Source organism: Macrobrachium nipponense, chromosome 22 (assembly GCF_015104395.2).
Source record: "Macrobrachium nipponense isolate FS-2020 chromosome 22, ASM1510439v2, whole genome shotgun sequence".
NCBI lineage: Eukaryota > Metazoa > Arthropoda > Malacostraca > Decapoda > Palaemonidae > Macrobrachium > Macrobrachium nipponense.
Window position 1 is genome coordinate 22,650,716 of NC_087213.1, and position 22,905 is coordinate 22,673,620.

At 38.0% G+C, this 22,905-nt stretch overlaps 1 protein-coding gene across 4 annotated transcripts in view; it reads right to left on the minus strand.

Moving 5' to 3' along the window:
* The window catches only part of LOC135198539 (dynactin subunit 1-like), a 102,504-nt gene that overhangs the window by 37,914 nt on the left and 41,685 nt on the right, over nt 1–22,905 (minus strand). For 2 of the 4 annotated variants that reach the window (XM_064226209.1, XM_064226207.1), the window contains one exon: nt 11,801–11,989. The exons of the other annotated variants lie outside the window; for them this stretch is intronic. In XM_064226209.1, coding sequence (XP_064082279.1) covers nt 11,801–11,989 — 189 coding nt within the window. The remainder of the gene's footprint in view (nt 1–11,800; nt 11,990–22,905) is intronic. 4 annotated transcript variants of the gene reach the window in all.

Genomic DNA, 22,905 nt, shown 5'->3' on the forward strand with positions numbered 1-22,905 from the left:
TCTCCCCACTACTCACTGATTTAAACCTGTGGGTAACGGCGAGGTCTACAATGTCAGAAACATGGAAAGATATGAAGGTTGAAAGTGGAAAGAGGGCCAGAGAAGTAAGTAATTGCAGCATTCCTGTTCATCATTACATTCACCAATCGACAAACAATACTGTGAATGTAAAGAACAAAAGCAAGTCCAAAGGAGACATGAGATGAAAGGTCCTAATGACATGCTGCGCAGAAGGTGAACATTGACTAAAAGGGCACTGGAACAACTCTTGCCAGAAAATGACTAATTTGTAACTAATTTGTATTTTTCATAAATAACAAACCTGAGGTCTTAACATTAGGATTTACTAGCGCCAAGCTGGAAACCAGTAGAATTAAAATTAAACTTGTGTGATCCAGGAACTATTGGCATCCATACCCAGTCACGGGGCATGTATTACCCAGAATGCCCTCGGCATCCCGTGACCTATCAGTTACACTTCTAACCCAGTTTAGACTGCTAGAGGGGTGGTTCAAGGTGGGCCTTTAACTGTTAAGACATCAGGTGTGTTAGTTATGAAAAATACAAATTAGTTACAAATTTGTCATTTGTTCATATACGAAGCAAACCTTCGGTCTTAACATTAGGATAGACTTACTTATGGAGGGAGTTAAGTCTCTATAACTGACTAGGAGTTTGCTACCTATATCCATTTCCGAATATTAGGAGTATTCCAAGAGAATGGACTATAAACCCTTAAACCAAAGGTATAAGAGAATCTATTGGTTTCCCTCACTGGTTTATAAACTATGGGAAAATAGAGAACCTTCCATTCTCATAAACCACTCTTGTCCCTTGTATCTCTCTTCCTCATTACTGAGAGGGGTGTGTTGCTACTGAAAGTATACTATACTCTAAAATAACTTTACAGTATGGCTGACCACCTCACCTGCATCTAGTCTGTTCCAGCTTATGATGGTACGCTCCTTCATACTGCCCGTAGGTAAAGAAGTAGAAAGAAAGTAGTAAAGAAAAAAGACCAAGTCATCCCATTCATTCTAATTTCATACCTTCATCTTAGACTAGACACAAACTGACCCGCTAGGGGTACTGGATGAACTATACCACTTGCTGGGCCGCCACCACTGGACCCAAGGAAAAGGTATCCAAGGATCTATGGACAACGTCTTTTAAATAAAAGGAAGTGAAAGTTAGCGTTTCCAAACACCAGCTTTCAGAATTCTCTCCACAGACATATTTTTCTTGAATGCCAAAGAAGCACTCAAGCCTATGATGTCATGAGCCCTAGCCCTCTCCTGGCTATCTGACCCCCTGTCTTCTGTCATGTAGGCATTCCTGATCGTTTCTCTTAGCCAAAACGATATTGTATTCCTGGACACTTCCTTTTTGTTCCGTCATGTACTTACGAACAACCTTCGGCACCCTGGCCTGAGGTGCCTTGTCCTCCCTAAGTACTCTCTTATTACCCTGATGGGACACAGAAGCATCTCTTCTTTGTCATTGTCTACGAAATCTGCCACAGAAGGTATGGAAAAGGAGTCAAATCTACCGTCCACTATTGATGGGTTTTGAGTTTTGGCCACGAATTCTGGAACAAACTCGAATACCATTGACTTCCAACCTCATGAGTGCTTTACGATATATGACAGGCCATGTAGTTCCCCCACCCTTTTGGTTGAAGCTAGAGCCAATAAGAAGACTGTCTTCAGGGTCAGGCTCCTATCTGTGGATTGCCTTAGTGGTTTGTAGGGGGTTTTGTCAGACTACTCAGTACCAGGGTCAAATCCCAATCTGGGGCTTTTAGTTCCTTTGGCGAACATGACTGCTCAAAGCTCTACATCAACATGGCCAACTCCCATGAGGATAAAATGTCCACACCTTCCATGCATAAGACTGAGGCTAGAGCAGCCCTGTACCCCTTTACTGCAGATACAGACATATGCCTTTCTGTCCTGAGATATATCAGAAATTCTGCTGATTGCAGAATAGTGGTACCAAGTGGAGACAAGTTCCCTCTGCAACACCAATCACAGTATGCTGACCATTTTCCTTGGTATACTGCTGCCGATGACTTTCTGATATTTCCTGCCATCTGCACTGCTGCTTTTTGCGAAAACCCTCTCGCTCGCAGGAGATACTTGACAGTCTCCACCCGTGAAGTAATAGGGACTTCACCAACTGGTGGTACCTCTCCACGTGCGGCTGACATAGTAGGTTGTTCCATGGGGGTAACTCTTTCGGCACGTCTATTAGGAGTTCCAAGAGGTTCAGAAACCATTCTGCCTTTGGCCATAAAGGAGCTATCAGAGTCATTCTGAGGTTCTGAGACCGCATTACCTTGTTCAGAAACTGACGGATTAGACAAAATGGAGGAAATGCGTAAACGTCCAGATTGTCCCATGGGTGTTGTAGCGCATCTTCTGCTACTGCCTCTACGTCTGGGACTACTGAACAATACACTTCCAACTTTTTGTTGTACCTGGTTGCAAATAGGTCTATGATCGGCCTTTCCCACAACATGAGCATCCTGTCCACTACCTGTTGGTGCAAGGACCACTCCATTCCCAGAATCTGATCCCTGCGGCTCAACTTGTCAGCCACTATGTTTCTTTTTCCCGGAATATATCTGGCCCTGATGTCTACTAGGTTCTCCACTGCCCAGTGATGAAGTTGAACTGTCATCACATGTAACTGTCCAGAAACTAGGCCTCCTTGTTTGTTTATGTAAGCTACTACTGTGGTGTTGTCTGACATCAATACCACTGATTGGCCCTTCACCCTCTCCCTGAATTCCTGTAGTGCTAGAAACGCTGCTTTTAACTCCAGCACATTTATATGGAGTTCTCTGTTCTCGCCACTCCATTTTGCTGAAACCATCAGCTCCTCCATATGGGCTCCCCGACCTTCTAGTGACGCATCTGAGAACAGCAAGAGATCCAGGGAGGGTTGCTGAAGGGGAACACCCACTGTCAGATTGTTGTCCTTCACCCAACACAGCAAGTCTTTCCTCACTTCTGCCAACAAGGGAATCTGCTCGTAAGGGTGATCTACTATTGGTGACCAAAAGTCCTTCATCCTCCATTGTAGAGATCGAAGGTGTAGCCTCCCTTGTGGTACTAGCTTCTCCAAGGAAGTTAGAAACTCCCAGTACTACCTGCCACTGTTTTGCTGGCTGTTTGTTTTTCCAGAAAGGCACTCACCACATGTTTGCATTTCTCTACTCTCTGGTCTATCGGGAATACTTTGGCTTTTATTGTGTCTATAACCATTCCCAGATACACTAGCGTTAACTTGGATCCAACTGCGACTTCTCCTGATTTATCACAATACCTAAGTTGTGACAAAACTGTAGAAGGGCCACCCTGTCCCTGAGTAATTTATCTCTGGACTTTGCTATCACCAGCCAATCGTCTAGATATCTTATTAGCCTGATCCCCTAAGCATGCGCCCATGTCGACACGAAAGTGAGCACTCTTGTAAAAACTTGAGGAGACGTTGTCGGTCCGAAGTACAGGACTTTGAACTCGAAAACTTTCTCTGCAAGACTGACGCGGAGAAATTTCCTGGAAGACTGATGAACTGGGATCTGAAAGTATGCGTCCTTCAAGTAGATTGTCAGCATAAAGTCCTTGATCCTGACTGCTTGTAGAACCGTCTTTGGAGTTTCCATTTTGAATCTGGTTTTTCTTATAAACAGATTTAATGTTGACAGGTCTACTACTGTCCTCCAGTCCCCGCTGGCTTTGGGTACAAGGAAAATCCTACTGTAAAACCCCTTTGATGGAATGGATACTTGTTCCACAGCCCGTTTTTCCATCATCTTCTTCACTTCCTCTTGCAGAATAAAAGCCTTCTGAGGTTCTTGAGCATAAGCAAGGTGAGGTAATGGCTGTTCTGTCAGGGGTGGGGATACTCGAACGGAATCAAATACCCGACCCTGAGAACATCCACCACCCACTGCTCTGCTCCCAGTTCCTGCCACACCTTCCAGTGATTTGCCAGGCAACCCCCCACTGATGTGGCTGAGTGATGAGAGGCGCCCATCCTATCATCTTGAACCTTTCCCTCTTCCCCTAATCCCCCTTCCTCTGTTATTTCTATTGTGAAAGGGCCGATGAACCAACTTCTTTGGGGAAGAGGGTCTTGTTGTTCTATTAGGGATGTTATGCCTCACTGGCTTCTTTCGAGGTATTTGCTGTTAGATGTTTTTCTAACTGCCTGCTCTACCAATCTATCATTAGTGTCCATTCTTCTTCTACCTATAGCCTCTTCCAGTATGGCCTCTGGCAACAGCAATTGCAACTCTAAGATTTCCCCATTCCTCATTGCTAGCAGGGAATCAAAATCAACAGTGCGGCTTAGTCTAGCCAAAGCCGCATCCCTCCTCATTAATGAAATTTGCCCAAACATTGGCACTTAAACTTGTCAAGTACACAATTGCTTTGGCACCTGATTGCAGTAATCTAATGAACATTGATTCATCCACTACTTTTCTCGTCACTTCTGAGGATGCAATCTTCGCCACTGCTGTTGACCAAAGATCCAGCCAGGAAGCAGTCTGCAAGACAGAAGAAGCTGTTGCTTCTAACGTAGCAGCCTCTTGGCAAGTCATCGAAGGGCATTCGATTTTAACTTGATCTAAGGTTAATCCAAGCCTTAACCTTACCACATTTGGGTTAATTTGTCTAGATAGCAAAGGAACCGTCAGTGTCGTATAATATTTCCTATGTTTCATCATTGGAGGAGGGATAAACTTAAACAATCTATTTGATCTTAAGGAATTATCCCTTCCCACAATCCGAGTGTTTACGTGTTGTAAAACGGACTCCGCATGACTTGAACAAGGCAATTCATACGACACCTTGGTATCCTTTTGCAACCCAAAGCAATGTCAATCCCTGGAGGAAGCATACTGGCAGGTGTTTCTGTTGTCTGCGAAAGGTTATTGAATTGACGAATCAAATCAATCACCTCCGCATACAAAGCCAGAAACTCTTAGTTTTCCCCTTCCTCCGGTTCTAGCGCACTGTGCTCAGCCACAGGAGGCGCTCTCTCACTCCTATCCCCTGACAAACGTCCGGGTGTCTCGTGGCCGTCTGCCCTACGGGCGTGGTCTCTTTGATCTCTGATGACCGCCGACGGCTCGATCTCGAACAGTCAGCAGGAGAACGAGACTGCCTCACTCCTTCTCTGCTCGTGGATCTAGAGCGAGAATCTCGCCTATACCTCCAGGTTGAAGGCTCTCTCAAAACCGAGCTAACTTCCTCTCCATGACGATTGATATAGTCTCCAACGGTCGTCGGAGAATTCGGCCTTGATCCTTCATCTAGGTGGACAACGCCTTCTACCAACGTATCAGGCGAGGTTGCCAACTCTCTATTCTTCATTCTTTTAATAGGAGCCTTTTCATCCTTCCTCTGTATTTTAAAGTCTTACAGGCAAAACCGGTATCTGTGCTCGATCCTTTGCTGCACTTTTCGCCCCAACATTGATTTCGCCAACGGCATTGTAGTCTTTCTAAGACTCTTTGTAGTCTCTACTGGCAACTCTGCGTCGGCCGCTAGCCCAGCAACCATCGACTCACTCGCTCGTTCGGACTCTTGTAAACGGCTTCGTCCACTAGCTTTGAGCTTACCAGCCACTGACTTCTTGCCTTTCTTGCTGACTGGGATGTGACAGTCCTGGCCAAAAGATGAAGAAGAATTCACTCTTCTCCTCTTGGCCCGAGGATCAGTCACGAAATCCCGTATCCTCCATTGCTTGACTGGCACACGCCGTGACGTCATCGAACTCAGTGATGACGCCGAGCTAGAGGAAGACGACGAAGAAGAAGACGAATCACGCCTTTTCTTTTTATTTTTCTTATTAATTTTCTTCTCGAGATCCTGTAACTTCTACATTACAGTGTATACCACCAAGTCAGAAAGCGTATTTGGGTCCGGAGGCAGCAAAGTAGACCGAGAAGCAGTAGGCTGTGACGTCACCAATCTTGTAGGGAGAGACTTGGCGGCTGCTGCTGGCATCCCTGCATTTGCAGCAAAACTACCTCCAACGTTCTGCATCGCTGTAAACATAGAAGTTGTTGGCGTAGCCACAGCATTATTTCCCATAAAGTGCAAGCCAGGGGGGTGAGGAATATTCATTGCTGCCGGACTCTGCTGGAATCGTGACACCATATAATGAGACAGCAAACCTTCCGAAGTTGGTACACCTGGTATGACTAGTGCCACCCACATACCTTCCATCCTGTTCGCGTCGGGAGCCGGCACCTGGAACAAAGATGGAGATGCTCCCCCCTTCCCTGCTGGGAACAACGGAGCGTAAATATTATGGATAAAATTACCCAAAACCCCTCCTGGAGTTTCTGATAACGAACCGCTAGGAGAAACCGAAGGGGTATGGGACAAATCAAAAGCAGGTGGCAAAACATATGGAGCAGTCTGTTGTATTGCTGATACAAAAGAAGCCAGCAACGCTTGGTCATCCAAAGATGGCGTCGACCCCTTTCTTTTGTACTGGCCTTTCTCATAAAACTTCCTCCACTGTTCCACCGACCAACTGCGACAAACAGAACAAGGATTAGTAATTGTACATACATTTTCTCTGCACCTACTACACGTTGGATGAGGATCCGTCGACACCAAAGTTAGGAATCTTCAACACAGAAAGCCACTGACACCAGGGCTTTTCCTTTGCCTTGTCTTCGAAACGGAAGAAGATCCCGATGGTGAAGCAAAAACCTCCATCTCACCACTTACACACTTTTACAGCTAACACCCACACTGAGCACACTCAGAGAAAGAGAATTAACAAGAAAAATGAAAGTGAATTGGATAAAAACGGGCAAACTAAAAGCGGCTTTAAACAGATAGACAGAAAACACGTCCTATCTTAAAGGCGGTAGAAAGCTAACTGGTAGGTCACGGGACGCCGAAGGCATTCTGAGTAATACATGCCCCGTGACCAGGTATAGATGCCAATAATCCCTGGATCGCACAAGTTTAATTTTAATTCTACCGGTTTCCAGCTTGGCGCTAGTAAATCTTAATGTTAAGACCGAAGGTTTGTTTCGTATATGAACAAACAGGATTTGAAGGTATCAACATTGACAATGACTATAAAAGAGACCCTGGTGTGATGGCTATGGGAGCATCACTGGCAATAGCCACTACAACAAATGAAGGCTGACAAGCTAGTAAGAAGCACTCCTGGATCTGATTAATTTTTAAAATCTAACCCAGAAAGGAAAATTGGAGAGGCACATCCAAAGAGCAGTCAAACCCTCTGCTGGAATTGCACCAATTCAAACGAAGCATGGCATCCTTGTCAATAGCCAATAAGGTCATGGATGAATGTAGACCATAGGGCTTGTACTCTTCTTATTGTCATCCCTAAAGGTGGCAACCAAGACCTCACTCAGGGGTTATGACAGGTGTTTGATCTTGAAGATGTCATACACCCTTTCAAAATTTCTGCAAGGATTAGTCATCCTGGAGAGACTGCAGATCCTCTAAAGGTTTCTCATCAGTCTTCTACCATCAAAACACCATTACGTATTGGGGCCCCTCGGGTATCTGAGGAGTGCCAGGAACACTAGAGGCTTTCCAAGTCCAGGTCAGGACGAATGGATATAAGAAGCTGAGGTTGTAAGATGGGTACAAGTTAAAAAAAAATACAGATAAAATCTATAATGGGGAGAAGCTTCACTTGAGAAATGGTAGGGAAAGAGAACATAGGACAGCAGAGTAATTCATTGGCTTGATGCACCAAAACAGTTTGTTGGAAGATTTGTCCCATTTAGAATCAAGATGATCAGAAGTTAAGTAGTTCCTAGGCACTTGAAGAGTCAGAGTAAATTCTGATAAACTTTTTCCACAGTCATGTCCCTCTGGAGACTAAGACAACCATGTATGTCATTCTAGTCTATCTACTGCAGTGGTAGTAGTAGATTCAACTCCAGCATCCCTACAATTGGAAGTGCCAATAAAGGGTTGCATTCTCACTCGTGAGAGAAATTCCACCTCAAATAGCATATGAGCCTCAATCCCCAAGGCCAACAGTAATGATGCATTGAGCCTTATTCTCTGAGGCCAAGAGCAAATGCACTGATCTTTATTCCCCAGAGGCCAACAGCAATGATACATTTTTCTCTGGCTATGTAACGAAAAGAAAATAATTGCATTGTTGCCACTATACACAGTAAGTATGGGACTTCCAGCTTTACATCCTAGAGTGATATTATAAAAAAAGAAAAAACAATGTCAGAATAAATACAAAGTCTTGGGAGTTTCAATCAACTACATGGATGTGGTGCAGAAGAAATGCAGGATACTTGACTTGCTTATGGAGAGATACCTGGATGTTTGATGAGAGAAAAACACGATATGTCAGTGGGATAAAGTGAGAAGGACAGAGAGAACACAATTATGTACTGGATAGCTGACTTGTATAGCTAAGGAGGGGTAGTATTTGTAGGTATCATGAGAACAAGTGTGAGTGAGTAGTCTAAAAATGGGCAAAGAATAAGTGAAAGAAAGAATTTGAATCTGTGCATGGCTGGGTTTGGAAAACATGATAGGGTGATTTTGCTCAATCTGACCTGTGCATGCTAAAATGCCAAATTTTTGCAGATAATTTGTATTTTTCATAGCTACAAACCTGAGGTCTTAACAATAAGATCATTTCTAGCGCCTAGCTGGATCCGGTTAAATTATAGATGAAAGCAAGGTATCTTGTGAGATCTGGTAATGCGTACGCTTATATCGGGTGAAGAGCGGCCAAGGACCACAAACCCAAGCCACAGCATCAGTCTTTCTTTAACCGCCTGAACGAGAGTTGTGGTTGACCTCTCTCGGCCTTTACCCGGTTCATTGCCCGTTTTGCTTGTGTTTGAGTGTGTGTGTGCTGTTATTATTGAAAACTTGAGTTCTACTCTATGAATGTTTGTTCCAGGGGTGTTTCTCAAGAGATTAGCATGTAATTGTCTTGCTTTTTCATACGTTCCGAGGTTACGACGCTTTTCAATTATATTCATCAGAAATTATTTCCAGGGTTACAACGCATGTTCCAGGGTTATGACGCATGTTCCAGAGTTACGACGACTACAAACGCTGATCTGGCAGATGAAATATGACACCAAAAATGCAAAATAATCAATATGTAAAGGTTTTTTTTATGAAAAATGCAATGAGAATGCAGTTTACATAGTTTTGAATGCACCTAAAGCATTAAAAGTAAGGTTTTCTTAGGATTTTTTACAATGTTCTGGCTTACGACGATTTTCGGCTTACAACGCGTCTCAAGAACGGAACCCCCGTCGTAACCCGGGGACTGCCTGTATATGATGGCTTCAGAAACAACATCACTGGCTAACTGTTATTCATCAATTCAAATTAACAACAATTTCTCAACATTTTTACTTGCTTCTTGACTTTTGTTTTGTAACAACTTACACTCACCAAGATCAGACCCTGTCATTTTCTCTTCACACTGTAATACCTGAATGGAAGAAACTGTAGAATTCGACATACAAACCCCTTAGACAGAGCAGTGTTGTGAAGACCACATACAATTCATAATATGAATTTCTTTATAAACCCTATCATTCTACACATTACTTCCCATAATCTCTAACCTTCTTAGGCCTCATAGCAAATTATTTACCTACATGAAAAGAATTTTTTAAAATCCAATCACAAAAAAACACAATGTTCAGTGGAGTTCTGCACTGAGTGACAGCTATGAGCAAACCAACCACTTTCCTTTTGTTTCAGCAGGGAAATGCACACATCACCCATCTCACCTCATACACTTCTAGCCTGTTCAACCAGGCACTGAACAAATGGAAAACCACCAAAAAATATATTTTACATATAGCATTCAAATACCAAACTGACTGGGCTGAGAGCCATTCAAGTACTACTATCAAGGTACCACTGTGTGTAGTATGTGTGTTTGTGTAAATACATATAGGCAGTCCCCGATTATTGGTGGTCTTGGTTAATGGCGATCCAGTCCCCCCCCTCCCCCCCCCAACCAAATAACCAGGACTGCCTGCACACACACAACACACACACACACACACACACACACACACACACACACACACACACACCACACACATATATATATTATCTATATATAGATATATATATATATTTATATTATATAATAGAATATATCTATATATATATAAATATATATATATATATAATATATATATAAATAATATATATAATATTATATATATTATATATAAATTTTAATATAATATTAATAATTTAATCATATATATATATATATAATTATATATATATATATTATATATATCATAATAAATAATATAATAATTATTATATATGTATATATATAATATAATAATATATATATTTTATATTAATATTATATTAATATCTATATTAATAATATATATATTATATATTTTATATAAATATATATTAATATAATATATATAGTAATTATTAATATAATATATCTATATAATAGTATATATATAATATATGTATATATAATATTATAATATATATATATATATTATATATTATATATGATTAATATATATATAATATATATATATTATATATATTCTAATATAATTATAAATATATATAGTAGTATAATATATATATATTTATTCATAATATATTTATTTTAGTAATGAGGCTGTGAATAAAAAAGTAAAATAAAACCTTGAGACTAATATTTTCATCAAAAATCACAATAATGTGACCTAAAATAATATGTTAAACAATTTCAGAAAGGTTAATCCCCACAGCAGGTTTTACTCCCCACGGGTCATTGAGTGCATGACACTTCTGTCTATCCCTCTTTATATCAATTTTTCTGTTCAATAAAGCAAAAATAACAATTTTTATTCCATCCAATTTTTCAAATAGTATATGAGACTGAGACTACACTTTGCATGCATATTCCATCTATGAAGGTGAAGTGCAGAGTGAAGTCATGAACTTTCCATTGCCAGGCTATTGTGTTTCACAAGCACATTTTTCTTAGTAAACAATTTATTAACATAAGGACAATATTTTTGTATACCTTTGTTCGTATTTCAAGTAAATAAAATATTACATTACGTAAAGAAAAATAAATTATATATTGTATAATTATATATACATACATACATAATATATATATATATATATATATATATATATATATATATATATATATATATATATATATATATATATATCATACAAAGTATATACAAATATCTGTACATACATCAGGAAATTCTCACTAAGCATCAATTTCAAACCACATCAAAACAAATTCCAACATCCTAATTATCAACACAAAACTCACTCTTCAAGTAGATGATATTCTAAACTTTAATTACCTATTTCATTATTATGAATAGCTATATGTAAAAGTAATAAAGTGGTTAACATGGAATAAGGATCCATGCAGGATTCAACTAAGTGCAGCTGCCGGAATCATTCCTGCTCAAGGGAAAACTCACTCTAAACACTACGGGCAACACAGAAATTAATGCTGAAAATATTTCAGACCCATTACAAAGGTTTAAGTCTGCAATATAGCAAAAAGTATTCTTAAGCACCAAAACCTCGTCCATGTGGAAGGTAGAAAAAAGCATTTGTCTAAGCTACTAAATGTTTTGAATGACTGAAAAATGTTTCAATCATTCAAAGCTGTAGAAAACAAAAGCAGAATTTGCCAAAACTGAATTGCAGCCACACATCTAGAGTTGCTCATGCAAAGTAAAAAGCTGGTCATGCACAGTTAGTGATGGTGACAGTACTTGTTCGGTCTGACAGGCTATGTGAACACCCTCGACCGCAGTCCCCCCGACTGGTGTGCCCCCACCTACCCCCGACCCGGTACCCGAGGCAGGGGTGCGGGGGCTTGGGAGAGAGATCTGTGACCCTGAGCGGCCCATCTTAGTGCCGTCGCCACTCGACCCTCGGCCAGAACGAGGACTTGGTCTGGCCTGGAACAATACCACCCTCCTCATTGCCAGATATTAAGATAAAGAGAGTACATACACAGTTCTACATCACCACCTACGTCTTGATGCACTATTAAAAAAGTTAGTATTAACTTAGGAAAGCTTACATTTTAATCCATAGTATTAATATTTATTTACATGCCTTCCAACGAAATGTAAACTACATTTTTGACTTGTCATACACAATCAAAATCCTTGCACACTCATGACAACCATGCTATCAGTCATAATTAAATAGCTCTGCAATAATATACCAAAATATCTTTTCAACTTTTAAAAAATAGAAAAACTAGGAAAAACAGCTTCTTATAGTGTGTGCCTTTGAAGCTGACATCAAGATAATAATAATTTTCAAAAATTGTTTTATACTCCACCTGGGAAAAGAAATATATACACAAATATTGCACATTTCTTGAATGTGTTAATGGAAACTTTTGCCTGTTATTCATAACTAGCCCAAAAAAAATATTTACTACATCATAAAGAAAAGTAGCCTGTACTGCAGTTACAACAATAAGCTGCAAACTCTGATAAACTGCATCTAATAATTTATAAAGGTGGGTATTTCTACTCTAGAATGCATCATTATTTTTTATTCAAGCTTTAACCCGAGGTCTTTAACAATTATAGAAGTTTGCAATGGGTTAGATAAAAAGTTACGTAATTATAGAGTGACAAATCAGTGATAAAAATCTAGAGTGGTATGATGTGACAATATAAATTGAAAGGATACATGCTAAACTAACTAAACCTAGGGCACTGCCACATATGCTTCAGAGTACATCCTAACCTAACCTACTATACAGTGCTGCATCCCACATGCAAGGGAAGTTGCATACCTTGCAACTCCCTCTACCACTGCTTAAGTGCAAGTATTTTATAAGTTTCATTCGTGATGTCAATTATCATAATTGTTAGACTGCTCAACCAGACTACTAAGCTAATTAGTATTTAGCTTTGTTCAACCAGCTTACTAAACTAAGTAGTCTTTAGCTTTTATGGAGTTGACATGACATTTGTCTATGTTATTCAAAATTCAAATTTTACTTAATATATGACAGTAGGTAAACCAATCATGATGGAGACTGATAAATGTTTTGTAACTGATTTGTTTCCAAGCTTGATATTCTTTGTTCATTATATGTCGTTTGGTCATTCACACAAAAAATGTTAAACTGCAATTGTTACTCTACAATCTAGACACATAGGCTATTCATTGGTCAAAAAAGTAAAATGGCAGCCAATTGGGCTTGATCTGTTTTAATTTGTTGCTACTGGGTGTGTTACTCCAGTAGCACCTGAACTTTTCAAATGCTTTGGTCTCTAGCCTTCTGATAAGTAAAATTTCCTTTAGTACAGCTGCACATGTATGTTTTCAAGATATCTTATACCTCACAGAATTCCACATACTAGTTCCTAGCCTGAAATAATCTGTACTATATGCTTAACACTCCACTTCAGAGATGTATCCAAGAATAAAAAAAAATTTAAAATGGTAGCCTAGCATCTGATGAGTTGAGATCTGTTAAGCTGAGATTCTGCCATTTTCAATTAAAATGTGTTGAGGGGATGTTACATATAATCACCAATAGGAACATCTACATAGGATCTTGTCACAGTAGTTACATCTTTGTCTACTTCATCAACTTCTTCAATTCCTTAACCTACATGGGCAGTAATCCTACATAGGTCTGTCGTCAAGGTATATTCTTACTTATTTTCATGGCTGATTCCATTACACATATGTAATTTTGCAATGAAAACAGAAGCAGTGTAAGATAAGAAAGACTGGTGTTTTGTTGGGTATCATGGCTGCGAATCCCACGCCTGATGATAATTTGGATCATAGTATGAGCCTGTATATCTTATCAATTCTATTGCATGGTGTTTACTATGTTCTGGGGTATTTTGCTCCTTATGCATAATCAAAGGAAATTTTGTTTATCATATTTCCTGGCATCCAAGGCCCTCCTTTTTTTCTGGAAAAAATCTCAGATTTACAATGCATCCCAGAGGGTACAGGTTACAGTTTTGATAGTTCATCCTAACCTGCAAGGAAGGTTATCTTTGCTAAACAGTACTAAGAACACCTGTACATGACCTCTCATCACATGCCAAAAGCAGAAATGAGTTACAGTATGTTAAAATGATTTACAGATTAGTTTTACTATAGCAAGGCTATTGCAATCAAATATATTTGTCAGTTAACGTGGTGCCCTTACATAAACAAATGGTAACAATGAGCAATAGTATATATATTATCATTCTGAAGATTAAAATATTTTCCCTTTTTTGTAATAACTGTAATACAGTACTATATGGATTTTAATCTATGTTCTTTTATTTTGCTCTATTTTGGATGTTAAGTCCATGTGGTAGTTTTAGAAGTGTAACTGTATAATATTTTACTTTGAGGTGGAACCTATACTGATAGGTTTGTCATTTTGAAAATGGACTAATTTAGTTTACTTCTTGACATCAGTTCTAAAAAGTCTTCATGTTATTTCTATTTACTTTCTAAGGGTCACTAGTCCGTCAAGATTGCCATCATTTGGTCTCATCAGGTACTCCAGCATTACATGTGGAGAGGTGCTCCATCCAACTCCAGTCTCCATCAAAGTTTTAAGAGCGGAATTTTTTACATATAACCCAAATCCTTTAGCTCTTCATTGTAATGTCTGTTTTGATGGAGGGAAAGAAAAGTGAAGTTGTTAGGAAGAGGAGTAAAAAAAGTCTGACTACAGTTTGTTAGGTCAGCAGCTGAGGTGCAAGACTTCCAGGCCTCTGATGTCTAATATTATCCAAACACAGGGAGACTGCCCATTAGCTGCCATTCTCTAAGCTCCCTTACAATGGCAATGGTTCAATATGGCATTTTTGTCACTCCTCTGCTACATCATTTCTACATACACACATTAAGTTTTCAATACCTACAGGTAAAGTTACATTTGTATAATATTCCAAAACCTAACCCTTTATCAAATCCCTCACTATATTTTTAAGCAGTTCTCTATTGAGTACAGTACTGGCCAGTTTAAATTTTGACTCACAGACTCCCAATGGGGATTTGTAAGAATGATAAAATTAAAGGCACAACTGTTTATAACATCTCCACTAAATACATCACACTAATGAGCAAGTGAAAAAGAATGTTAGTAGAATAGCCTGCCCTGAAGTCCAATACCTCTTTTGTCATGCAATTTAGTTTCCAGCCGTTAAAACTCCACATACAACATGAAAATTCATTTGTCATAAAACCAATGAGACCTACAATTTCTGCTTTTAAAGTGGCCATGATGACCTACATTTTGAAGGCTACAAAATTTTATCATTAAAAAGCCTTAGATAAATTTCCTTTGATAATGGCATCATTAAATTTTTTTGGCATATTTCCTTGATAATCTTTCAAATATAAAATACCTACTATGTACATGATTTTTTTAATATGGTGAGCTGACATTTAAAATCGAATCTTTATGATTTTACAAATGTCACAAGTGACACTTCTGTCATTTCTTTTTAGTTATCAAACACCTAACAAGTCATCTGGCAAATAGCAATGCTTAAATTGTACAACTTACAGGTTTATGTTAAGTTTAAGAGTAAGTTTTATTCTAAAAATATGGTCAAGTAGGTTTGAATACTATCAGGTCTGTTGGCAACTTCATCCTTAAGCCATCTTAAGGGTTAAAAACTCCAATACCTATTATTCATTTATGCTAAATTATACATTCAACCTTACATAGAATGAGCTAATTTCTGCCAGGGTATGTCTATGAAATTATTTAGTGCACCAGTTACACTTAAATTCTTATAATTGTCAGTTCTTTGCAAAATTTACTATCTCGTACTTTTGGGTTGAGGGTCACTGTGTCACAAGATGGACAACAAATCCAGGCACACATTGTGAGAATTTATTGGCAAAATTGAGCCTAAGATTTAAAACATTCTTGGTCATCCCTTAAGGTAAGTGGACTACGCTAATTTTCATTAGAGAAACTTACCACTTTATTTTAGTATCATCCTAAAGTCTCTCTTTATAAAAAAACAAAGTTTTGTACAAAATCCTTTCACTTAATATGCACCAAAATCCATATTTCCTAAAAAGTGTACAATTGATAATAAGCCAACCCAAACCAATTTCAGTATAGTGTTCAGATATTACTTCCTATTACCACTCTACTTCTTGCAAACTACTCATTCTTGACTTTTCTTCAATTTCATTTATAAAACAGATCACTTCTGCATTGCCTGATCCCAAAGTTAGGCACCTTTGTGTGGTTCCAGGCCAACAGGGATAACCCTTTTTATAGAAAAAAAAAATTAAAAAGGCTATTGCAATAGAAATACTGTGTAATAACAATGCCTCTATAATAAACAGTCCTAAACACAAGCTAAGAAAATCAAAGCAAGGTCTTGGGCTTTTTGAATGACATTCAGGTGCCTTGGTTGCTCCTGGATCCAAAGTCCTAGTCCTTTTAACCAAACACCCCTACCGTTGCTTTAATACGATTGATCAATATGCTGCTACAACCCTTTAGGGTATAGTAAAGTCTCCAATTACGAGAAATAAATCAACCCTCAGTTTTAATCATGACATGGAGCAGATTAGTGAATGGTGTAGTAGTTAGTGGGGTATGAGGCTGCAGTCTGGTAAAAAAAGAAAATACTGTTAATTCGTACACATTATCTATCACATCCTCCCCCTCTGGTGGATGGGACTCTGTTGAATTAGTCTGAAACTTTAACTACTCTAGGTGTGACTTTTGACTCAAACCTTAATTTTGAGAAACATCTAATGAAAGGTGTCAGCAAATGTCGCACAACAGATAGATATTAAAATCAATGCAATCTGTTTTAGCTCATTTGCCTGCTTCTGCCAGAGATTTATCACTTTTAGGTATTGTGGTTCGTAGTGGTAAATTTCTGCTTCCTAGTATTAGCAGCTATGACTTGGACCATAGTCTGCAACAAGATTTGCTGCACAGCAGCACCATTATGCAGTAAATATGCCTCACAGTCGAACTTTTCAGTTCCAAAGGTCCTTTATTCTGTACACTGTTGGACTGTGGAACAGTCTCCCTGAAGATGTTGTGATGTTGGAACTTCAAAAGTTCAAGTGAAGATGCAATGTAATACATAACTCTCCACATATAGTAACTGGCATGACATCATTGTTGTTGATCTCAAGAATAAGAAGTTTAAGTGCCATTTTGGTGGTTTCATTTATTACCACATCAGTCACAGGCAATTTTAGAATGATCGAGACAAAAGTTTCCAGAGGAATGGTTCAACAGATTAAGTGTCATTTTTTACTACAGGAAGGTAATGGGTGGTAACAGGTGGTTAACCTTTTAAGGGCTTGGTGGATTCAGCTCCATACTTTTAATATATGGTACAGATTCCAAGATCAATTATGATGAAATGCAAGACTTACCTCACTTTAAAAGGGTAACCAATCAGTTATCATTCCTACACATGAACTTGTAATTGTAGTAATCTACCAAATGCCCAATATCAAAAATCAAAACTGACAGATTACAAGCTGAAGATTTTAAAAGATTAAATAAAGGGTCACCTTTGAAGTTTAAAAGGTGATTGCATTTAGTTATATAGAAGAAGCTGTGTCTTGGGATTTGAAAGATCCAAAATTTATTTCTTACAAGAAAAAAGGCTCAAGAATAAAAGTTCTAAAAATTACTGAAGCAATTACAAGTTATCTCCTTACTTGATACACATGTTAAAACTTTGCTAGACTTATCTTTCCAACAGTACAGTCTCTTGGGTATTGACCTGCACACCCTACTGAAGCCAAGAATTTCCATTAGGATGGATACAAAAATAAAAAATGTTGAGAAGAGTTTCTGATACTGGAAAAACTTGGTGGTCCACCTAGGATTTTAAACACTAAAATTCTATGAAAAAGATGGGAAAACTCTGATAAGTCTGCAGTATACATATGTCAGCACCATCCTTATCAAATAAATTTTTGCTGCTGGTTACATTATAAAATTGGAGATCATGGGGATAAAGTCTATTTGCATTTTAATCATAGAATGGATGAGGGAATACTTAATATTATATCTGGTGTAAGGCCAACAAATATCATTAATTTTACAATAACAAGGTTGTTATCAGTTGATGAAGCGGTCATTACAGCAAATTATGCCACATTATTACAAAGGTACTTGGCAAATTATCCGAGGCATGAAATAATCTTTGGCCTTACTATTTGTTACACATGGACAATGGCTATGCAGCCAGGAATAGATTAGGAAAGGTGGGTCAGAAAACATTTTTTGCAGGGTGATGGAAAACTTTGCTACCTTGATTATACTTCACCTTGAATATTAACTTGGATGAAGAAAAACACAAGTTAATGTATGGTGACATGTGCCTTGCTCCTTGTCAAGGAGAATTTAGTTCAAAAGAAAGCTTGCTTTATTGTGCTTACGGATGGTCCCAATACCTCTTACTGCTTCATTTATCACCTCTGCATTCATACACATAACTCTGCCTCATTCAAACAAAGCATGGTCAGATATTCACTCACACTACACTTAATGATAAGAAATTATACAATGGTCACTGCCACATCTATTTATAAGTTAACTGCCAAATCAAAGTTGAACCATTTGTAAAGAAAACTTACGCAACACTAGCCACTTCGTGCACCTCTGCCCTAACTTTCTTGATCACAATCCTACCGCAAATTTTGCTCTTATTTTGTTGCAGTACAGAATCATTGTCAAGTGACTGATATTGTACTGTAACTTTAATTTGCATTTCCCCCCAAAACTTGTATTGGCTCTTTAGGCTGAAGAGTTAAATGTTTGACACAGTGTTAAGTGTTTTTTTAAGAGTTATTCTGTTGACATGTCTTATTGTTTATGTCAATTTTTCCCAATCTCTTTTGTATTTACCAAAATTTTATATGACAGCTTTCCTGGTGGATCTTTGAAGCCCCTGACAACTAGTTCAATTTTGCCTCTCCAAAAAACAAGCCCATTCAATCTTGTACTATGTACTTTTATTTCTGTGTTGTTAACAGAAATTGGATGTACTACTCTAGTGTGATAGTGTTGACTATGTACAGTTGACACAATTTGGTTATCCACGATTCCACTGCAGTGTTGCCAGACCAGTATGCATATTTGCTGTTAATATTACATTCCTTTGTATGCACATAATCAATACAATAGTATTTTAAGGTAGTTTAGTCACATATGGTCTTAGCTATGACCTAAGATTTTAGCTCTTTGAAGCAGTTTCAACCAACCATTTGTTTTCTGTAATTTTACAAAATGACATCTTTTATTTTTACTGTTCCTGGATACCTAACCAGATCATTTTCAGGCCTTAGTGATAAACATCTTATCTTGACCAATATTCATCCCCAACAGGATACCAAATTGGCTCAAATCTGGGTCTTGTCTGAATTTTTTTCTCTGCACAGTTAACTCATATGACTTCGACTTCAAAGTGCTATATTAACTCTGTGTCTGTAATTGGTTTTGGAGAGAAAAAGAAGAAATGACAAAGTCCCTACTAAGTCATCATATTTAGGGTATTTTTTCCACGATAGCATCAGCTAAACTTATAAATGTGATGCTTCAAGTGCCTTGAGTCCATCAACAACATACCCAACAACTAGGAGCAGAACTTCATGAGACTTACAATTAGCTCTAATACATCCAAAACTCAAATTCTATAAGAATAATCTATAAGAATAATCCTACTAATGAAAATCCCACTAAAGCAAGGAGTTCACTGGTAACTGACTACCTTTCCTATAATCATTATATGTTATTAGATCATAGTAAATTTGTTGTTATGATTGCATATACATTCTGTAAAATCCTGTGATCAAGTGACTATAATTGGCTAATTAAACTGTCAAAGGGACTTTCACCATAACTTCCATAATTTACAAGTACAATTCCTGAAAAAACCAAAATAAGCCTAAGCCAAATACAAAACCTGGTCCCATACGTAATACACGAAGCTTTACTGGCCCTTAGATCATGTATGTCATTTTCTCACTTCTAGGTGAATTCAAATTACCAGGTTTCCCCTGTATAATAGATACTGAAACACTATTGCATTTAAAAAGAAAAAAAAATTTCTTAACATCATCTTTTTTTTGCAGCATAGCTCTTCCATAAACTAGACCTAGGGTGGCTTACAAAAATAAGCAGATAGGAAGCCACTATTGTGACAAGAGGCAACTGTTTCAACCATAAAAGTTTTATTACAATAAAATTTATATGATTTCAATGTAACCTCCAACCATCTATCAGGACCTACAAGGGACCTACAAGGGAAGAACAATTCTTCACCAAACTCTTGGTGATCCTAGAAATATAATCATGATAATCTTTAGGCAATCAGGATGAGTCTATCAAGATCAAAATTTTTTAAAAACCCTGTTTGATGTAAATTTTTTCCCATCACTTGATCTAACCAGGCATTCATGTTCTTCAAACAAGCCATGCTCTCAACCTCCTTCAAATTTGAGAGCAACCAAACCTAACTCTAGTATGTCAACAAATTAACTGATCAATCCAAACAGAGAAAACAAAATAAAAAGGGCATTACAAGAAAATACAATAAGATTTTATTTAAAGCAAAGGCAATCTAATCAAGAAATCATCCATTATTACCCCATCCAAGTAAAGGGGTCAAGTCTCCAGTGCCAGAAATTGAAACATAAATGGCACTACAGATAAAATTAGCAATGAGAGATATCTTGCATTGATGGAAGAGAGAGGGAGAATAATTATATAAGAGGATTCCAATGAACTTATGATACTTTTTGCCATTTTCAGAAACCTTTGTACTTGAGTCACAATATACACAATTTTGTATATATTACGTATGTGCATCTTCACTGGAAAATACAAATAGTAGGGTCTAACTCATACCAGATTTTGCAGATTATGTGGCTCACAGCCTACAGACGCAGTGGATAGGTAAAATTTCGCATTATTTTTTTAGAAACTGACCTTGAGTAGAAGCTGAACTTGTGCCCCGAGTGAAAACATTCATACCACCATTGTAAACTTGTAAACCTTTAAGACTGTATTCAAATGTAAAAGTGAAATCACACAATGATTCCCTTAATAAATCACTTTGAAACTGACATTCTGCCATGTAGGACAGATTCAGCCTATATAGTCTACACAAGTGAAACGACTGTTACTTTTGCATTGCAAGATATCAATTCATTCAGAAAATTAACAGTAATCTGTAATACATGTATGCTAAGTTTACAAAATACATTACATTTTTTATACAAATCCATTAATCATATATTTCCTTGTTGCCAAGGGCAGGATAAAACCTTTCACATTGAACTGTACCACTCAAGTCTGTGAGCCCCTTACAGCTTATGCACAACTATACTAATGACAAATTCTCTTGTCACTTGTCATGGGACAAGATTTTTACAACCAGAGTTGGAGGAGGAGGACATTCACTCTAACTATTTCTTACATCCCAAACCCATAACTCATTTGTTATCATAACAGCAATTTATGAATGAGAACTAATAAGACTAAACAATTTAGGCGCTCGGCAAATAGAGAAGAAATGGTTGAGATATCAATAAGCATATAAAAAAAGGTTGTACTGGGTAAGTAGCTTGCACAAAAAAAAGGGGGGGAGGGCATTCACCAGCAACCTGAGGTGCAAAGACAGGTGCTCAGGAGACCCATGCCTTGCAGAGTCCCAGTGTCAATGGGGAATGATTTAAGGTTGTCTGGCATCATGATATCTAAATGCCATTGACACCAATATCGTAAATTATCCTACAAAAGAACAGCTTCTGAAAAAGCCTCCACTAGCACTAGTTATATCCTTCCAGTCATTTGGTCATTCTAAAACACAAACCTCCCAAAAAAGAAAGGTGCCTGAAACTTATTATCTTTTGTTAAAAACAAATAACAATACACATACACACATATATGTACTCAGGCAGTCCTGGTTATCAGTGGGGGTTCTGTTCCCGATGGTGTGACAATAACCAAAAATTGGCAATAACAGCGCTGATCCGCGGTTATTAGTATCGCTGTTAAGTGGGGATCAGCGCGGATAACCAGAGATTGGTCCATGTCAGCACCAAAAATCCAGTTATTGTCGTCGCTAGACAAGTGCCGTAAACCTAGGGTGCTAATAACCAAGGCCGCTGATAACAAGGGACTGCCTTTTATATATATAGTATATTATATATATATATAATATACTATATATATATATAGGGACTCTATATATATATATATATATATTATATATATATATATATAATAATATTAGCTATATATATATCTATATATATATATATATCTATATTTTCGGTAGCCACTGTTTATCCTCAAAAGAGTTGCACTCTCATCATGCCACTTTAGACAGACCAACAAATTCTCTTATAGTTGGTCTCAGCCAGAATAGTGCTTCTTGGTACAGTGGTAGAACATAAAGGACTCAGGACAGAAGGGTTCTATCTCCTGTCCTACAATGACTACCTTGGATCTCTTATTCTCACTCACACAGATGTGACAATAGCATACATATTTCAGCCAACTCCATTACAGTCTGGTCTGCCCAAGAGTTCAATAGTCCCCAAGTTTTGCCTCAGAAATCATGTTCAATATGCATGTTTAACACCTCTTAAGATCAATCAAGCTAAGTACTTACTTTCATGACCACTGATCAGGTTTCCTTACACCATACTATAGACATGTTATAGTTGTGGCCATGTAGGCCTGAGTTAATTTGAAGTGTTTGTGGCCTATACAGTGATACAGCCAGCTAACACTAGGTAGATTTTATTAAACACTTGTTCATTTTATCACATCTGTGCTACAATATGCAGGACCTACAGATTACCTGTGCCACAG